This window comes from Marmota flaviventris, chromosome 5, assembly GCF_047511675.1.
Source record: "Marmota flaviventris isolate mMarFla1 chromosome 5, mMarFla1.hap1, whole genome shotgun sequence".
In the NCBI taxonomy this organism is placed as follows: domain Eukaryota; kingdom Metazoa; phylum Chordata; class Mammalia; order Rodentia; family Sciuridae; genus Marmota; species Marmota flaviventris.
In genome coordinates, this window is record NC_092502.1 from 125,568,255 (window position 1) to 125,589,648 (window position 21,394).

The 21,394-nt window shown below is 36.9% G+C and overlaps 2 protein-coding genes across 2 annotated transcripts in view; both read right to left on the reverse strand.

The window, feature by feature from the left end:
- Itga1 (integrin subunit alpha 1) overlaps window positions 1-20,907 on the reverse strand; it is a 165,586-nt gene extending 144,679 nt beyond the window's left edge. Inside the window, exon 1 of the mRNA XM_071612608.1 lies at window positions 20,823-20,907. Coding sequence (XP_071468709.1) covers window positions 20,823-20,883 — 61 coding nt within the window. The 5' untranslated portion in view covers window positions 20,884-20,907. The remainder of the gene's footprint in view (window positions 1-20,822) is intronic.
- On the reverse strand, window positions 7,790-20,838 carry Pelo (pelota mRNA surveillance and ribosome rescue factor). Its single transcript, XM_071612609.1, has 3 exons — window positions 20,823-20,838; window positions 8,734-10,774; window positions 7,790-8,420 (listed from the first exon to the last, which is right to left on the reverse strand). The coding sequence occupies exons 2-3, from the start codon at window positions 9,457-9,459 to the stop codon at window positions 7,989-7,991; spliced, it is 1,158 nt and encodes a 385-aa protein (XP_071468710.1). The 5' UTR covers window positions 9,460-10,774; window positions 20,823-20,838; the 3' UTR covers window positions 7,790-7,988.
- Window positions 20,908-21,394: the final 487 nt, after the last annotated feature.

The following is a 21,394-nucleotide window of genomic DNA, read 5'->3' on the forward strand; positions in this document are numbered from 1 at the left end:
GGATTCATGGGCCAGTTGTCATACAACATCCTCTGAGAGTAACATGCATGATTTCTTCTTTGTATCAAACTTGGCTATTCACAAACTTGCAAATATTAATATGACATTCTTTGGTAACTGTAGCAAATAGCATTTAAACTATTTTTTAAACTTTTGAATGCAACATCCTTTCCATATTCCCAGACATAAAGTCTGTTTGCACTACTTCCTTGATCCTTACAATTAAAGTTTCCAATTTACTTAGAAGGACACATGTGAACCTGTGTATAACATGCAAATCTGAGAGTTTTAAATTCATTATGAAACTATTAGGAAAATTCCTTCGCTTTCTTCATATTTCCTGCCTAATGTATTTCCCATTACATTTTATCATGACTTAGAGAAACTGCAGTAGTACGTGTGAAAACGACCCCCAGGAAAAAAGGAAAAACTAATTAGTAAGCTCTATTAAGTTGTCAGGAAGCAGTTGGGCCCAGAAGGAGAACTATGGTAGTCAACAGTTCATTTTCTGAAAAATATATGATTACATTTAATGAGGCAGATAGTTTATTTTTGTCTCAGTTCTTTCCACTTTTGTACATTCCACACATTATTCTATTTCCTTCCACTTCAGGCTGAGAATACCAGTGAGACACAGGGGTCAGAGAACTATTCCCAGAGTTCATCCCTCCTCATATTTTGTGTTCTTTACTCCCTTCTGCAGCAAATTTCTTTTCCTTCTACTGCTCCCAGTTCCCATTGGCCATTTATTAAAATGCATAAATTAAGACAGACATTATTGTTGGTGCAGGATGTTTTCCTGAATTTTATAATCAAGGATAAAACGATGAGCAAGGAGACAGGGAAGACCCAGTGGGTCTTTCTACTGTCACAGCTTTGTGGCCTTTGCTAGGCCTAAGCTGGCTTTCTGTGCCCTCTTTATCTTGACTGCATGACCCTCAGTGGGCTTCCCTTTCCCTGACGTGGCTACCACCATCCATTCTGTCCCAGGGATCTTTTTATCCAAGATACACTGTTGAGAGGACAGGTGTTCTAAGCTCCCCAGTCACAATTCTCTTACTTTCCTAAAAACAAGTTAAGCTTACTTTTTAGGTTTAAATATGTTGCTGTTAGTCATGAAAGAACATGAATATCAAGAACATGGATACTATAAATATTTCAGAATCTTTCAAATTCCTTTCACTTATGGTCCCAGGTTTGTATTTCTGATTTCATCTACCTTTGTCATTTATCTCTGAGGGTGGGAGGTAAAGTCATATCCTTTCTCCATGATGTCTCCTCTTCTCAGCTTTGTGGATTCCATTATAAATATTTAACATGTAGAGAAATTAGGACTACCAGGACAATATGAGAACAAAAGTGTTTCCAGAGAGTAATGTATAGTTAGCATGGGCTTCTGGAGTTCACCAGGTTCAGTCTGGAAGTATCTCCTCACTGAGGTCATGGCGAGTGAGGAGCCCCTCTGAGGTCCCACATTCCCATTCTAATAGTATTGTTGTGATATTTACTGTCTATTTCCATCCTGGGGTGTGTTTCCTTGAGAGGAAGGGACTGTGATCTCTTTTTACTTTGGATTGCTGGGGGCAGCAGAATGCTTACAGTTGGTAAATGGTCTTCAGAAGACAGTCAGGTGAACTCTTCTCTAGTGGGATATAAATAATACTTCAGGGAATGGACAAGAGGGTTTCAAAGCTGAGCTTGGGGGTCAGTGATGCTGCTTATAGAGAAACTGTTCCTTATACCAACCAACTTCCAGTATGCATTAGTGACAAGAAAATTGGAATGGTATGGGTCAAATAGGAATGTAGACTCCTGTTTGTGTGACTTTGATCCAATTACCAATGCTCTCTGGGCCTCAGTTTACATCTATATCATGAAGAGAGAAGGTCAGATGATATATAATGTTCTTTCAGATTTTTAACATTTTATAATTTTAAGTGATTCTGAGCCATGAATTGCAATGTATTTTAATCTTCTTTTCCCTGACCTCACTGGGGGGAAAAAAGACATCTACCATTGTCAACAACACACTTGTGGAGGAAAAATAACTATAAATTATGGCCACAGGTTCAAATGAGCTGAAACACAAGATTAAAATATGTTTTATATCCAAGAACAATTTTTCACAATGGTGTCAAACAAAAAGTTCTAGTCAGTGTTTATACTAGGACTTGATGAAAAATTCCAGACATAAACTTCTGGAACTGAGTCTTGAACTCAGAAGGACCTCCCACCTCTGAATAAATTTCACACATAAAATCTATTAAGACGTTTTTTCCTTAACAGGAATTCGTCCTTCAACAATTGTTTGAGCTTTCTTATTGAGCATATTACAGTACGGGAAAAACTGTGTATCCTGGGACTGTCACTGTAGACATAACAGAGAGCTAAAGACTTCTTTAAGTAACATTATCTTTTTAATAATTTTGGACAGAGGGCTGTGATATAGTAAGAGGTAGAAAAGTGCTTGTCTAACAAGTGTGAGGCCCTGGGTTCAATCCCCATAACCACAAGTAACAGTAATTTGGAGTCAAAATCATTTTGAAAGACATTACATTTCCTTAATTTCTTTAACAGAATATGCTGACTCTAATTCATTTTTTCCTCAATATGAATACCAGTTACTATATCACAGTCATGTCTACAGTCCCCAGAGAAACTTTCTAAGCCCTAAGCTTTGTTCTTTTAATGATGATTCAGGATTCACCTGAACTGCAGATGTCATTTCTGACAGCTATAACCTTCCTTTTAGCTTGGCTATGTGTGATAATCTCTCCCAAATATCAAATTTGCTGACTACAGGAAGGAAAAAGTTTCCAAATTCATCTTTGTATACCCCAGGATATCACAGTTGAAGCCACTTAAGGTGCTTACTTAATAAATGTTTGTTGCATGCCTTAATATTGTAGGTTTAAAAATTGTTAAAAATTAAGCTTGCTAAAACTAGATTCAAAATAACAATAAGTAGATGTTGGATAAAAGCAGGCCTTATGCATGTGAGGTAAGCACTCTACCAACTGAGCCATATCCCCAGCCTGAGGTGCTTGCTTTAATGTACATTTTACCTATACTTTCTAATACTCAGTATGTTCTAGACAGAGTGTCAAGATAGAGTTCCTGATTTTGCACAAAAGACAACTAAATGACAATGAGATAAGTAAAACACACAAAATAATTAATTAAACCTTGGCTAATTATACAAAATTTCTTGTTATCAAATAATTTATCAATAATTTTCTAGGCACACATTTGACCTATTCCAAACTGAAAACTGAGAAAAGGAATGACATTCTTAGATTTTTTAAGGGAGTAGATTGTTAGGGAACTTCATTACACTCACTAGCAATGACTTTGAACAAATTATTCTACCTGTTTTAATTTTAGTTTTCTCATCTGAAAATAGTAATAATAATAATATCTTTCTCATGAGGTTCTTGGAAGAATTAACATGCATTTTAAAGCCCTCCCACAGGAACTTGTACTTAAACACATATTTACTTTTATTATAATAGTTTGTCCATGCTCAGAGTTGGGGCAATGGTATTAATATTGGGCATAGCCAGGCACTGTTATTGCCAAGACATTTTTCTCTTCTATTTGCTGCCTGGAAGATATTGTCCCATGTCTCAGTATCAGATATTTTGGAACTAAATACATCCCCCAAATCAAAATAGACTATAAGGCCTCTAAATCTCTGACTTTCTCTCAAATTTTTAAATGTATAGTCTTTTAAACAATCTTCCTGACTCCAGTATCACTTCCTCCAGTCAATTCTTGATATTGAAAAACAGTGATACTTTTGAAATGAAGTTTATCATAACATTCTCTTGCTTAAACATAACAGTTGTTTCTCAGCATGGTCAAACTCAAACTCCTTATTGTATGACACCTGTCCTCCCAGTCTTCCCACATGACTTCCCCAAGTTTCCTCTCACCATTGTAGGTAAGCTTATTGGTTCTTGCTCTATAAAATTCCTCCTAAAAATGACCACCCTCTCAACATTGCTCTTTTATACACTTTTTACAAATTACTTGTGACTGATTTGATTAATGTTTCTCTTTTTCAAGTGCAGCCTAGTGAATGGTTCAAAGCAGAAGCTAAAAAAAGTGAATGGAATTAAACGTATCACTCTTAATGACTGATGTAATATAAATATGGACATCCTATAAGACAAAAAATATCCTCTCCTCAAACCCTTAGAAACCCTTCTTCAACTTGTAGTCTAATATATTCTGATACTAAGCACAGACAGTCATATCTGTGAGGAAATCCATATGATTTAAAGCCACCATAATCCTTCTCCAACTAAGGGCTTCTATTATGGAGGATGTATGCACATACCATTTTATCTGTATACTTGTTTTTTGCAATAGAAACTTTTAGTTCCAAAATATATGAATTGCAGTAATTATGAGTCACTTCTATTAAGGATAATTTAAAGTTGAGAGAAATGGTACGAGGATAAAAAAAAAAAAGGAAACTAAATTTAGTGACTGAAATAAGACAAAAAGCAAAATTAGCTTTATAAAGCTATTCAACCACATATGACAGGAAAAAGATCCAAGTTGCTTATAAAGGGATAATGAAAGTAAAACCCAGTCATAAAAATTAGCAAGGTACTTAATATATAAATGGGGAACCAGGAATAGCAAAATATAATTTGATGTTATATTCACAGTAAAGCAAAAAAGATCTGCATTTTCTAATTTATTGAGTCTGGGTGAGGGTAGCAAATCTTTATGCACACTAAAACCAGATAGAAATTTACAGTACAACTTTAGAAAAGGTTGTTATTAAACACTTTATCGCATATTCCTCAATATTAACGAACAGAAGTTGGAATTATACTGACTGATGGTTCATTTTGATTTTCTGTAAAGTCAAATTACTAGAATTTTTAATGCCATTTGCTTTTATCATTATGTTGATATTTCCCCCATCACTCATTAAGAATTATACTCTTGGTGATGATATAAAGTGTGACCTTCTGAAAATAGGAATTAGCCAGACATGGTGGCTCATGATGGTAATCCTAGCAACTCAGGAGGCTGAGGCAGGAGGATCACAAAATTGAGACTAGCCTGTGCAACTCAGAAAGATTCTTTTTCAAAAAAAAAAAGGGGGGGGGGCTGCGATTGTAGCTTAGTGGTAGAGTACCCTTGGGTTGAATCTCTGATTAACACCCCCAACACACACACAAATTTAAGTTTTAAATCAATACTTCATGTACATAACAATATGCTTATATTTAGGGGTTGGATCCTTGAGTATGGATAGCTATCTGTTTTGAAAGACCTTAAAAATGAAATTTGTTTTTGTCTATGGCTGGTGACCTCAGCCAGAGATTTCCTACCGCTGGATACTCAAGTATTGTCTCTATATTTATTATGTATATTTATTATGTACAGCAATCACCTGGAGATGTTGGTACAAGTATATTCTAAGTTGGAAGTCTAGACTAGAATTCTGGATTCTAGTTTAATTCTCATAGATGCTGTTTGTCCATGGACTTCGTTTTTAAATACTAAGTTTTGAATCAGTGGTGTGTGTGTGTGTGTGTGTGTGTGTGTGTGTGTATTTTAGTTGTAGATGGACATGATGCCTTTGTTTATTTCTTTCATGTGGTGCTGAGGATTGAACTCAGTGCTTGACATATGCTAGACAAGTTCTCTACCACTGAGCCACAATCCCAGCCTTTCAGTGGTTCACACTTTTGATGCCTTTAGAAATCATCTGAGTTAACTGTAAAGCAAACTAAAATACAAACCTCAGCATTCTGGGGGGTGAAAAGTTACTTAATTAGACTGGGGTGAAGTCTGGTGGTTTTATTTGTTGTTTGTTTTGTTTTTTGGTACCAAGGACGATTAACCACTGAGCCACTTCCCCAATCCTTTTATTTTCATTTTCTTGGTACCAGGGATTAAACCCAGGATTGCTTAACCACTGAGCAACATCCCCAGCCTTTTTTTTTTTTTTTTTTTAATATTTTAAAGACAGGGTCTCACTAAATTGCTTAGGACCTCACTAAGTTACTGAGGCTGGCTTTGAACTTGCAAACCTTCTACCTCAGCTTCCAGAGCCTCTGGGATTACAGGTGTACACCACCATGCCCAGCTGGGCAAAGAGAATTTTAAGAGCTCTCAAATTGTAGCTAACATTTGAGAACATATGGCCTAAAATGTATTGCCTAGATTTATTAGATTTCATCTCAGTACTGCATAGATTTTCATAGTAAGCTGCTTCCAAATTTTAAAATTTTTACTGATTATGATTCATTATCAATCAGATTCTCATTTTAATGATCTTAGTGGTTTCCTTTCTATATTCCTTATTTAATAAAATACCTTTATACATTAAAACTAAATATTTATAGAATTATAATGAAATATTGGCATTGAATTCTTTTTAGATTAGGAGGTAGATATATATAAATACAAACATCTGATTTTAAAATATATGGAAATGTCAGTTCCCAACAAACATTACATGAAAAGGTTCAGACCAGTTAGGAAGTTTTATCAAAAATAATCCCCAAACCTGTTATGTGATGAGAAAGGACCACAGACACAGAAAAGACAAGCAAAAGTTTACTTAGTATCACTTCTTGAGGTAGGAATCATTGATTCAAGAGTTACAAATCACTGTAAGACCTTTCCTAATTATTTTTCTAAGTTGAGGTTTATAAAGATCAAGATGTAATTCCATTCCTAAAGCTCCCTCTATAACTCTTAGAAATGCATATCAATAATACTTAATAAATGCTAGGTGCAGTGGCACACCTGTATTCCCATCTACTTGGGAAGCTCAGGTAGGAAAATCACAAGTTAAAAGTCCACTCTGGACAAAATTAGTGAGATTTTGTCTCAAAATAAAAATTAGGATGTAGCTTAGTAGTAGAGTATACCTGGGATTGATTCCTAGCACTGAAAACAAAATAGCAACAACAACAGCAGCAAACCACTCAATAAAAAGGATATCTTAACTGCTGAAGTACTTGCAGAAATCCCCTAATTACAGTAAGGAATACTGGAGTATAACCACCACACACTAATGGTATGACTTAATCAAACTTTCTGAATATGCTTTTTAAGACCTAAAATAGTCCAGTAAGATTATGAAAACAGACTAATTCCACAAATTAAAGACAGAATTAAGTGTAACTTTGATAAGCCAAAAAAAGTAAATAAACAATTAAAAAGTAGTGTGGCAGTGTTTCAATGTGAACACCTGAAATCTAAATTGGAGACTACTTTCAGGTTTGCCACTAGTTTGCAACCAAGGCACTTATCTTAGTCTTATTTAAAAAAATAGAGTCTCCAAAGAGATTAACTATTAACTCCATGATCTGAAAATGACTGATTAAGTATTCCTCTAAAGCAAGTATGATTTAGTCTAACAATGAAAAAGCACAAGAGTTTTTTCTAACATGATTAATTTAACAAATCTCTGAAGAAAAATAGCATGTTAAACTTGTCTTCAAAGTTTACTAATTGGTTATCAATTAAAAGAGGAAATGCATGTAAGTCTAAAAAAATGGGAGTATGTGCGGGAAGTGGGTAAAAAAGGAATCATTAAATGCAAAGCAAGAATACCAGGCAAAATTAAAATGAACAATAAAAACTCAGGATAATGAGAAAATATAGCTTTTTTTCAAAAGGAAAACTAACTCAAAGTATGCAATATGATATTTTATGATCTATGACCAAAATAAGTATTCCTATTAGATATACAAATTTTTTTTCCAAGTACAAGTAAAATTATCCTAATTAATAAATATAAAACATGGAATTTATTTCATTTAAGTTTATTGTTTAGTTTGAATACATGTTCTGAGAACTATAAAATATCTAGTGTGATCAAATACATGAGAAATTCCAGTATGAACCCAAAAGTGCCCATCTTGCAGCTTTCTCTCAAAGGATGCTGAAAAAAATATACATATTAATGAAGTGAGACAAAAGGTTGTCTCAACTATAAATTTCAATCATTAATCTTCTTCAGAACTGGAATCATCCTCTTGGTCAGAAAGTTCAGGAACAGGAAAGCGAAGAATGGCGGCTACTCCAGTCAATTGGCTGAGCTGTTCCCCAGATACATGAAGACTAGAGAATATCCTAACAGTGCCCGCATTTTCTTTTACACTGTCCACCAGCCTTACATACCGGCTACGTGTAGCTACATCCTGGTGTCTGAAGAGCTCATCGCTGATGAGCAATGTGTCAACAGCCATGGCTTCGTTAGCCTTCTCCACCTGCTTGAGTCCATAGAAGGCTCGGTCAGGTTCATGTTGTAACATTTTATAGAAGTCATCCAAGGCTTTAACTTCCCCAGCAGCTTTAGTGTCTGAAAGGCGGCTAGCTACAGTAGGGTCACAAAGGGCCTCTTTCAGGGAGTACTTGTGTCCAGAGGAGGCATGTACCTAGAATCACAATTATAAAAGACAAAAGAATCTCTGAAAGCATCCACTAAGCAGTCCATGTTTACCTAAAGTCTAAAGAATTAACAAGGATACATATGTGTATGTGTGTGTGTGTGTGTGTGTGTGTGTACTTCAGCAAAGTTTATTATTTAAATATGCTAGATATTGAGCAGTTCTCTTTTCATTACTTCATTTACAATCCCAGCTAAGTAGAGTTTCTCCTCTTTCACTTTTCCCAGTTCTAAAACTTTAGGAGCAGTTTTTACCAATCCCTCTGCCCATTCTTAACTATCTCTGAGTAAAAACATTTTACCTGAAGGAATTTGGACCGGTTTTCTAGGAGAACTTTGTTGTCAGTCTTCACTGCTTGCTGAAACATGTAGTCGCAGAACTGTTCCCGCACAAATCCTGGGCTGGCCACCAGGACACACTTTACAACATCGAAGTTTATGTGGCGCTGGATGGCCTGAACCACCTGTTCATAGAACCTCTCCAAGGCCCGGTCATGCTGGGAGCAGTTGCCTTTCCTTTTCCTAGGGATGTTCACCTCCACCTTGGCCCGAGTGAGGGTCATGCTGGGAGTGACTAAGCAGATATGGGCGAGACCTTCCTGCATGACCACCGCTGCCACATCAGCACTCCAGGCCGGGTCACAGGCCTGTTCAATGCGCTCCAGAACCACACTATCCCACTGTTTCTTGGCCAGGGTGAACTGGCGGTTGGGCTCCAGCTCGATGGTGTGGTAAGCCCCCATCTTGACATACTCATTCTCTTGGATATTGGTCCCTTTGACCCGCAGCTGGCAAGCTTGAGAGTCAAAGTCAATGGCCTCCACGCAGAGAGTGAGCGTTGTACGGACCCGGTTGCTTCCTACGCTGCCTGTGGAGGACTCGGTCTGTACCTTACGGATGGTGGAGGCGCGAAGACTGTCGCCCACCTGCACTAGATTGTAAGTGTGCCACATGTCCTCAGGCTCCTCGGGGACCAGGGTCACCTGACCCGCATTGTCCTTCTCAATGTCCTTCCTCACCAGCTTCATGACCTTAGTTGAGGCTCAGTAACAAAACAAGAAGAACTGGGGGGGTCCCCAAAGGGAAAGGGGCAAGGGGTAGGGGGAAAGGGAGTCTAGGCCAGGAAGGGGGCGGGGTCCAGTTTCTATGGTCACTTGCCCGGAGGGAAGGAAACACTGTAGCTCTGACTCATGCAGCCGAGGGGGCACTTACTCTAGCCCTTCCGGTTTTAGTCTCCCCGCGCGGCCCGACGAACGCGCCCAGGAGACACAGCAGTGAACACGAACCTCTCGAGGCTGCAGCCGTCAGCTCCGAGCAAGTGGCTGACGCAACGAGGGCGCATGCGCAGTCCGCGTCCCGCCTCCCACCGCCCGGCGCACGTTTTACGTCCTCAACGGAGAGGCGGGGCCGCGGTTGGCCTGCGCAGGCGTACTGAGCGGTTGGTGCTCCTTGGCATTAACTTTCTTCAGAAGGGGCACGGAATCTTTGGTGGCGGTACTTTTGTTTTAACGCTGAACTTGGACATGCTAAGTTTTCCCTTTCATTCCTGTTGTGAAGAATTGAATACGTGAGTGCAAATATATATTTTTAGCTGGGCGCGTTTGTCACGCTCAGCGGTCCTCACTTGGCGTACATCCAGTTTCAAAACTTGGATCTGACAGTAAAAGGAGGTCTCAAAAGTTGCGGACTTGGCCCCCAAAGTTCCAAATTATGCTCGGTTTTGCTCAATCCTTGTCCGCATTCAGACGTGACACGCCTATTAGAGCCGGTATTTCCAGAAGCGATTTCTAAACGATTGCGTCTGGGTTTTGAGCAACGTGCCCAGCTGTTTTCTGCGCTTAGTTACCCGAGTCTGCACGATCTAATTAACCCAGATGTTAAAGCACTGATCCCAGAGAGAGCGAGAAGAAACTATGTGTGGAATTTACCCCTGGGTGGACTTCTCAGTGGCTTGACCTGACGTCCTGGGAATCCCAGAATCCAAAGTTGGCAGTCAGCAGTCTGAAATGTTTAGGGTGGGGGTTGGTAGCAGTAGTTTAGCACGCCAGCTTCACTGCCAAAGCTAGGCTAAAGGCAGAGGATATGGGATTTGGAGATAAACCAATCTACTGCTTATGACTGACACAGAATGAATAGCTACAGAATCGATGTTAAGAAAATCATTAAGACTGCCACTTTTAAAGTTGGAGAGTGGGAGCGGGATTGACTCTGAAGAAGACCAACAAGTAGGAAAAAATTCACCACAGTTTTCTTGAGAATTAAGATGGAGAGCAGAAAAGTGCTGCACACATTTTCTCACGATCTTTCCTGTCGTTTGTGTTATGTATTTTAAGGTGAAGCTCACTGTTGGTGAGACAGAGATAAAAAGAAAGAATCTGGTTTTGGTACAAACGTTGATAAATTTAACTCAAGTGTCATTTATCTTCCTCAGAGACATTCAGGGGAGAAAAGGGTCCCTTACCAAGACTCTCATACAAGGTAGATCCATTATTTGTGTGGTGGTTTCTTCCCAACTGTATTTTCCCTTCACCCTATCTTTCTTCCTATCATTCTAAAGTTCCTAATGCACATTGCCTTCTTCCTCCAATCCCAAGAGAACCCAGTAATTTTTCACTAAATAAGGAACTGGTCACACCAAAGCATGAAGGTGGATTGCCTTTCCAAAGGACATTTTACCATTTAAAAGGATCTCATTAACTTAGAATTCCTAACTCCTTAAAGTGAAAGTATATATATGTGCTTATGGGAATATGTTTATGCGGGGAGGATAAATTTGAGCTGTGGGCTTTGAAATGCTCCTTGATCACCAATGGGAGTATACTTCATCTAGCACCTTACTTTGCCAAGGATTAAAAACCACAGAATCACAATGGTAGATACAGAATAGGTTTTTTTTTTTTTTAAGACTTTTTTTTAATTTTAAATATTGCTTTGTTTATTTTGAAAGATATGACCTTAAGCAGGACTCTTAACCTGTATATATAAGGCAAACACCAGATGTTTACTAAGCAAATTGTATATAAAACAATAAAGAGAAACTTAAGAAACTCACAGGAAGGAATTTTAGGCAGCTACATTAATATTAAATTATGTGGCATATTTTTGCAGATTTTAAAGTGAGGATTGAAATGATTGAAGAGCTGTCATTGAATATTCACCAAGTGCTTTCCTATGCTCTTTCTAATCCTTGCCTGTAAGGTAAATATTTGTCCTTTTAAATTTATAGAAGAAAATAAATCATGGGGAAGTTGAGACATGTGTTCACGATCACATAACTAGTATTCAAAATCTGGCCTGCTGGACTCTCTATATAAAGGCCCATAGTGTGGGAGTCTACCTAGAAAGTTTGAAAGGCTCTAGATCTTCCTCTGCTTTTATTTATTTATTTTTTTTAGAGAGAGAGAGAGAGAGAGAATTTTAATATTTATTTTTTAGTTTTCAGTGGACACAATATCTTTGTTTTGTATGTGGTGCTGAGGATGGAACCCAGGCCACACGCATGCCAGGCGAGCGCGCTACCGCTTGAGCCACATCCCCAGCCCTGCTTTTATTACTTCTTAAAATTATACTTTTCTTTTCCACATAGTTTTCCTTTGCCTAGATTACATCATCATGATAATTTTTAACAAATATATTTTATAGGATATTATATTTTATATTCTATAAAAGTATACAAATATTTCTACATTTAAAACCTATATAAAACACATGAAATCTTAATTTCATGGCTTTTTTTAAAGATATAAGGTTTTGGACTATCTTTTTAAATATCAATATGCCGCAGTGACTGCATACACAGCATTTTTCATGGAATTACTATTTGATCTGGGGTGTCTGCAACAGCTTAGAACTTTTTCTTTTTTTAAAAAACGTAACTTGAGCTTATTGTTGAATGAACAGATGTTCTCTCTAAGGTTTTGTGTTATGGCTTAATATAACTAGACTGGTCATTGTTACACTTTTATTTTGAGATATTTTGGATTCTAGTTCCTAATTAAGTCCCAAATTCCTGAAGTTTCAAGGATCAATACTCTGGCCTCAAAAAGCTTTATTTCCCATTTATATCCTTAGGGGGCTCTTAAGAGCACACCTTGACAGTAACTTTGTTCCCTATACATCCTAGGAACTTTGTACTTTGCTATCTCATTCATCTGTTCTGCATAAATAGAACTTCTTTTCTTTCCTGTTTCCATAAATCCTATGTATCTATAAGGTCAGTTAAAATCAACTTTAAACTGTGCATCATAGCAATTTGAACGCATATCTTGTCTTTCTTATTGGGCTCTGGATGGTTTCATCATTGTATTACTCCACTATTCCCTGAAAAGTTCTCTGCATGTAGTAGGTACTCATACCTGCATAATAAACTAGGTGGATAGAATGTAAAGTTTGGCAACTATATTAATATTATTTTCAAACACCTTTTAAGGCACTCATATTGTTATCTACTTTAGTTCACTTAATAATGGTAATTTTAAAACTCCTATGGTTAAAAATTCATTTATTTTCATTTTTTTACAAAATAAGCAAAATTATGCTAAAAAGACAAGCTCTGTTGCTTAAAATTATAGTCTTATTGCCTTTTTGAGAATAAAACCTTTATATCAGTAACTTTAATTATATCTGTTTTTCCTGTAATGACTTGTTTATATTAATCATTCCAGAAGACAAAAAAAAGTCAGAGTGGGTATCTCCAAAAGTTTGTTTTGTTTTTGTTTTTGAGACACTGGAGGAGAAGTGGGGTAGAAGTCAAGATAATTGTGGTTCTTACCCTTCAGTTGTTTTTATTGTAACTTTTGGCAGTACTCAGCCTCTAAAACTCAATTTCCTTTACTAGGGAATTGGATTCAATAATTAAAATCATTGTAACTGTAAAAATTATGCTGCAACATGTAAAAAAATTAAATACTACCTATAATCTCACCTAACATGTTTTTTTTCAATTTTCATGCTATCTTTTGACTTTGAATCTTTATAAGGTCCATTTTAGTGATAGAAGACTGATTCCAAGTTAAACTATGTATACCAACAATCTGCAGACCTGAGTTAAATTTCATAACCTCCATAAACCCAAACTTTTCTCTATATTGTAAATGAGGTAATTTGTTCTGCTTCTCCCATTTGACGATTAGTATGTGGTTTTAATGATATTTCAATACTTTGTAAATTGAAGAGCTCTATAAACAGGTAAGGTACTATGATAAATCTCTAAGAATACCTAGATTGAAGTTAGAAATCTGACAAGCCAAGGGTGAGGATTCATTTTAATATGATCATAGTTATTCAGCCTTGGAAGCATAAGTGATTTGGTAATTTCCTAATGGATAATCTTTTGTGTGCATTTCTTTATTTTAGCACCTCCTTTCTAAACCTTAGGTTCACCCTTCTGTGTGAAATTGTTCATGCATCTAATTGGTGAATTGGAATACAGTCCTTCCTATTATAATAATATGTCAGAAATGGTTTTTTTTTTTTTTTTATGAGAATGGCAGGAATTACGGGTTCCTGGAGAACTGAAATCTTGTTTGAACACCTTGTGCTCAGCACAGTGTCATAGTAGGTACTGTATAAATTTTTTTTTTTGTCTCCATCTTGTTTGCTTTTGTTCTGTTTTTGTTTTTGTTTTTGGCCAGGCTTACTTTCCTGCAACACAAACCTGAACTCTTCATTCCTCTTCATAAAGCACCTTGGGAGCCCCTCCCATATTGCTTCTTCCAGACTGAGTCTCTTAAGGGCAGAAACTTCCTTTAATTTGTCTTTGTGTTCCTAGGACCTACCACAATGATAATCGTATATATTATATGAAAGAATGAGTGGTTACTAGTTTTCCTTCAATTCACAACTTTTAAATTGTCTATCACTTGATCTTAAAATTAAGAAAGTATATTCTGTTTTATAATGTTACTAAGAATTTTAAAAGAAGAGTAAGTTTCTGTAAACTTAGTTTTTGAGATATCTATGCTTGCATAAGAAAATGGTGATTTATATGCATCTTAATAAGGAAAAAGTCTTGATATATTTTAAAATAATTTGTAATGGTAATTAGTTTTGATATACATGATTTGGAAAGTTATCTTTACAGAATTTATAAGTACTCAAAACTCAGATTATGAATATCTAGTGTTAAATGGAATTGTTTCTTTAGAGAAAATGTACAAACCTCAGATGTTACAAAGTCTCCCATGTGACTTCCTCAAGCAAAACTAGATAGGTGTATGTGAGGATTATTCAGCTAATTTAGGCAAAAAGGGAAGAGGGAAAAGGGAAAGTTTCCCTTTTTTTTTTTTTAAGGAACTTGTACTCATTTACTATTCCCTTTTTTTTTTTTAAGGAATTTGTATTCATTTACTATCTAAATTTCCTATGATTGAAAATGCTTACTTGCAATTGTGACAAAACAATACAAAACTATCAAATAAAATACTATGAAAAAGTGTGTGTGTCTATTTCTATGTATTCCTATGCATTATACGATCATTTTGCAAAAACTATTAAAATAAAACATAATACAAACAGTTTAAAAGACTGATTAATATCCACGTATTTTCAGACTTTAGTATACAGCAAATTAAAAGTCTAGTTAATGAAATTTTGAAAGTACATTTAACCTGTAGTAACAGTACATGATTTATAATAAAATATGTAAGCTACTATAACCATTTGATATTCTAATGTGATTTTAAAATTTGCATTCATTTAAGCAACTCATATATTTCATATGCAAAAGCATATGTCTTCACTCTTGTTGATATTTTAATTACAATGATTTTTTGTTATTTCAGATTTTTCTCTTGTTTATTTACAGAGATCTGCTGTTCAGATAAAACAGTATTATAGTTTTGGGACTTACAGTGAATTCCTAACATCAATCATTGTGTGCATTTGAATTTCACCGTTAAAATTTGGTTAACTTTTTAATTACCCTTTTAAGTCAGAAAAGATTAGATTAAAATTAGGCCCTTACACAATGCAAACCCTAGTGAAGCACCATGACAAAAGGTGAAGAGTTTTCTAAAGCTAGAGTCATTGATTCTGTACAGCTGGAACATTCTTTACTTCTTATTATCATCTTTCTCCTAAAGCTCCCTTCTAAAGGTAGATATTCAGAGGAAGCTTTGTTTATGGGAACTTGTGAGGCTGCTGGTAGCAGAGGAGAAATTATTCCCTGAGTCAGATACAAACTTGACTCTGGAAGAGAACTAAGAGGACAGGAACAGTGTTTACAGAAAGGGTGTCATATATTAGCCTCTTTGAAATCTTAAGGTGTAGTTTTCAAGTGTAAGAAGAAATTTCCATGTAGATATACTTTATATTATGGATTGTAATTTTCAGATGTGTTTTTCCCCACATTTCAATATCTCTGAAACTAGGATGCATCTGGCAGTCTATTAATTATATATTGGATTGATAGTGCTTATCTTAGTGGTGCATAAAATATTGGTGCATTTTTCAATTGATGGTATTTCCAATTCAAGTAAATATAAACATGGGTAAAGATATAATTAAAGGGGGCAATCTAATTCCTTAAGTACTTCATAAGTTTGTCTGTTATTTCATAATTCATTCAATAAAAGGTACTTGTGATTCCTAGATTCTAAGGGTAATAAGCAAAGACCCTGCTTTCAACAGAGCATAAAGCAGGCTTGGAAAACTGACAATTAGATATTTAAATATTGTAGTATATTATAAAAGCAAAGGAAGTATGGCACACCTGTCCCTGGGGAAAGGGTTTCATTATACTCCAGGAAGTTTCTTAGGAATGACATTTATGTGGAGAATTAAGGATCAGCAACAGTTGGAATAACTACTTATGCAATGGCTTGGAGGAAATTTCAGGGAGATAGATAACAGAGGAGCTGAAAGAAGTTTAAAAATCTTGAGAAAAGGAATATATTCATCTAATTTTCAACTCTTGATGCTTTACTGTACTTGCTTGGAGAGTGAATACAATTAGCTTAATGCAAATTCAAGTACACCATTTTGTGTTTCAAATAACAAAATAACAGTACAGGTAATAATAGTATTTAGTCTCTTATAATTTTCTGTTTTTAACATGAGCTATTTTATTCTACTGCAGTTATTTTAAGGGACATAAAAATTTATCAAGATGTAAATCTCAGTAGGATGTTTTTAGGATTGAGGTGGAGGAACAAAGGCAGAGGATCATCTGTCTAAAGAAGTAGGATCAAGTTGGGCAAGATGGCACATGCCTGTAATCCCAGCAGTTTGGGAGGGTGAGGCAGGATGAATTCAAGTTTGCAGCAACTTAGCAAGACTCTCTCAAAAAATTAAAAAATAAAGGACTGAATATGTAGCTCAGTGTTTGTTACAGGGCCCCTGGGTTCAAGTCCCAGTAACCCCCCAACTCCCGGCCAAAAGTCAACTTTTTGATCTGGAACTGTGTCCCCACAAATCATGCATTAGAATCTTGAATCATGACACACAGAAGAAACATAGGTAAACTAGTATAGCAGATAGATTTATTACTCTCATTGCTTATTTACTAAACAACAAACAAAAATCCTTCAAATTCATTGCTACCTTTACAGACATCATAATGACCAAGGAAGTTTGCAGCATCTTTGGTGACTCCTAACTCCTAATATCACATTGTCTGACCCTGGAGACAATTTCTTTGGTTTGGGTAAGTGATTTCCTCTCCATATTCAGCCATCTCCTCACTGGAGTTCATTTCAAACATGGAATCCTGCCTGTGCAAAAGGTCTCAGAAAAAGACCCTAAATGTTTATAGAGTATGGAGACATACATAACTCACTTAGGGTGATTCTATGTGTTTATGTTAATAAACATTCTTATTTGTGTTATACTTGGTGTAGGGTGGATCATCATCTAATTTCACTGTACACCAAAAAATCATGAAAATAACACTTGCATTATTAACTAGAACCTTATTAAAATTTTTTTAGATGATTATATTTGGATTTCACAGAGGATAATCAAGAGGGGAGTAGACTTACATTAGGCAGACTGTATAGCATATTTCCGAAAATGAATTTGAGGTCAGGGATCTGAATTGAGTTAAATTTGTCATTTACTTTTGCTCAACTTTGGACCAATAAAATTAATCTCAGTACTTTGATATCCTCATCTCTCCAATAAGGATAATAGTTCCAAATCTTTGCACTTTTTTTTAGATTAAAATAATACAAATGAAGTTGTTGGCACTGGGCCTTGCACATATACAGCTCAGCATTAAACTGTACTAGGTACTCTCTGTTATTTTCTGTCTTGATCTTGTCCTCTGGAAAGCTGAATCCAACCACTTGGATATGGCCAGTGTAAGGACTGGGCAAGATGTTACAGGGTAGTGGGGAAGGGAAGTATTTATTTCCCCTATCCACTTTCTTGCTGGGCTTCAATTTTGTCATTAGCTGCACTCTTCTACCTGTAGCCATTGTTTTGGTCCAGTGACCTTCCTCTAGCTAAGAGTTCAGAGTCAAGCTCCTTGGGTCTAGGAATAATCATGGTTTTTCTTCCCACTGTTCCTTTAGGTGTTTTCTCCACACTGTTGTTCCATCATCATTTTTTGGTTCTTGTTCCTTTGCAGTCTCTCTAAACTGTCTCTATGAAAATTTCTTCAGTTAAATTCTCTGTATGTGCTATTAGTTGATGCTGAGACTTTGTATAAAATAACAATAAAGACTATTGGGCATAAGTGAGAATTTTGATATTGACAAATAATTAAATATTGAAAGAAGCTAATTCAAGAAATTCTAAATGCACTGGGAAGTTTATCGGGATGGTGGCAGTTTGTACTTGTGATGTGTGCTCAGCTTTGAACTCTGTAGTTTGTTTAGATGGCAGGGACTAGTGGGAAGGAAGGGTGGAGTTCTTTATTACATGCTTAAAACTAGAAGAGCATATCTATAGTGGCAAATAAACAGGATTATGGAGAAAGTAAGGAATTGTGACTAGATATGATAGGCACTTTTATTTAAGAGTCATGGTAGGCGGAATAATACTGGTCTTCTAGAAATGACCATGCCCTAATTCCAGAAACTTGTGAATGGCAAAAGGGCTTTGGAAGATGTGATTAAATTAAGGATTTTGAGATGGGGAATTATTCTGGTATGCTCAGTGTGCATACAGGGATCTCTAGGGAGGCAATAGTGTCATCATCAGAGAAAGAAAAGTGACAATAAAACAGAGTCAGAGGGAAAGGTTTGGAGATGTTACCTTATTTGCTTTGAAGAACAACAGAGGGACCAAGAGTCAAGGGAAGCAGGTGGACTCTAGAATCTGAAAGAAGCAAGGGAACTGATTCTCCCCTAGCTTCTCCTAGAACCTCTAGAAGCAGTACCCTGGTAACTTCTTGATTTTAGCCCAGGAAGACTTAAGACCTATAGAATTATAGTAAGTGTTTTAGATTGGAAAATCTGACACCTTGTTACAATACCAAGAGGAAACTGATATGGGGGCAGTAGGAGATAGGATGCTGGATTTGGGCAGTTGAGAATTTTGGATTTTATCTACGGTAAACCAGGAACCACCATAGATTTCTGACTAAAAACTCAGATATAATGAAAACAATATATTAGGAGGGTGGATTAGAGTTTGGTTTCAAAAAGCAAACAAGAAAGATAAGCTTTACAGTAGTGTACATGGGTGGGTGTGGCAGTACAACTGCAGATTAAGTGTATACTCTGAATTGATTGGAAGGAAGTTTCCAAGTATGAACAATTGATAAGGAAGAGCTGTTATTAGAATATGATGACTAGTGGAGAGGCCAGCAAAAGAAAGGAAAAATTCAAACCTCTGATCCTTAATGTTGTGAAATGGTCATAAACACAGTATATATGAAGTGTCTGCTGAATCAATAGCTATTGAAATTCTAATTTAAATATTTATACACAGAAGAGCTAAGTATTATAATTCAGAAATATCTTGCATTATTTCTGTTAAGTCCCTTCCAAGGATTCATCAAGACATATTATACCACCATATATATGACACTGTAAATCGTTAACCTTTCCCCCTTTTTAAAAGTTTCATTCTTTTTAGAGGAGATGCAAACTTGATTGGATCCTTTCTGTATTAGTAATTACTTATTTGGTAAAATGAAAAACAACTTGAATAGTAAGCTTCAGATTTTCAACAACAGCAACAAAATGGAAACAATCTTCAAAAATGGGGATGAAGAAGAATCGTAGGTCAAATATGTGTAGAGGGTAGTGGCGGTAGCTGGTAAATCAACTCCCTTCCCAGCTGTAATGCTGTTCAGAAGCTACCACTGTTTGGATTAGGAGCATTTCCTGATTAGTGGAGAATATTTGGATGAAAAGCCAGTAACTCAGTATTAACTCTCTACACCACCTCACTATGGAAAAAGTTCTGCTTGCTAATAATACATTTCTGAATGATCTTCACAAAACATTAGCAATGCCTGGCCTTCTGAGACAGGGCTTAACTGTCTAACTTGTCCCTCTTTGTAATGTTAAGTGCTAAATTACCAGTACTAACAAGTATGCCAGTTACAAAAACACAGAACCAGTGAATGCCAGTGATATGCTAAAGCCAACCGTTTGTTAAGCCATTATTTGGTGATTTTTCTTCCCTAAAGCTGATACCAATACACTTCCACCTATCTGCCTTCCTCCTGACACCATTTCAACTTTCCCTCCTCAACCAGAAACTGGTTTAAAAGTTTTGACCATGGTTTAATCATTTGAAATTCCTTAGAAAATGCTGTGATCAACCTAAATTGGATATAACTTTGCATTCTAGTGTTATTTTAAATCCCCTCCTTAAAATTCATATTATGTAATAATACTATATTTTGCATCTTAAAAATAACTTGTGCTGTGATATTTACAAAATAAATGTTCATTACTCCTCAGTTTCAAAATGTTCCTCCTCTCGGTTGCTGACATAGAAACTTCATTTAGGGACAGGAAACAGTTTTGCCTTGAATACTCTCTTGTTTTTTTGTTTTGTAGCAGAAAAATCTTAAATACTACACAGCAAGAAAATGCAATACTGTTCATTGCTGAACAACCTGAAGATAGGAATTTTGCATAAAAATCAGGCACCTTCTAGTCATCCCCCCAAAACCATTCAACAAAATCCTAAAATACAATGAAGATTGTAAAACAACTTTAATTTGAAAAGGCAATTCTACTTAAAGTTTAAAGCACTGCCTTACCATTAGTCATGGAGCTGAAAGGGCCTGAAGTTACACCCGAACTAATTTTTATATGAATCAAAATGCAGAAACTCCTATAGGCTAACCTGGCCAGGTTACCTGTAGTGCCTGAAAGTAGACAGGCGCTCCCTCCTGCTCTTTGGCCCACAGCCCTGTGGACCTCCCTCCTGGCTCCAAGCCCCAAGACCCGCGCGCAGGAGATGCTCAGAGGAAAGCAGAGTTGCTCACCGGTGAGGAGCCAGCAGCAGGCGACAGCGACCCCTCGGCTGTCATGGCGCAGGAGGGCCATGGCTGGAGTGGCTGCAGTGCTCTCAGTGCTCCCGGGATGAGCTGGTTCAGAGGGCAAGACCTGGCAGGACTGGACTCCGGCGCCGCGCTCTTCTGGCCACTTCGACGGTCTTCTCGGGTCTCACTCGGTGGCCCCAGGCGGCCGCAGCGTCCAAGAGCGGCAGAGGAGTGATTTCCTGTGTTTTCGTCGAATGCCTCTAGGTCAGCTCCACGTTTTTCCCATCCAGACGGATTGCCACATCGCCCGCCCCTTCGCGCTCTTGGGTCTCTGAAATCTCACTGGCAGCGTCCCAGGCTCTGTCCGAGACATGGACAAATAAAGCCAGCTTCGCGGGTCGGTGTTTAGGCTAAAGTCCACAGGCTGCAAAGCAAACCTTAAAGGGACATCTCTTTCATTGAGAAGGGGATCTCGCTCTCTGTGCCAAATCCCTAAGGTGGTAGGAAGGCGGGCAAGGACTGGACCTTTAGAGGGTGTCGCCAGTCCTGTGGCTCCGCCTTCACACTCTTTACTT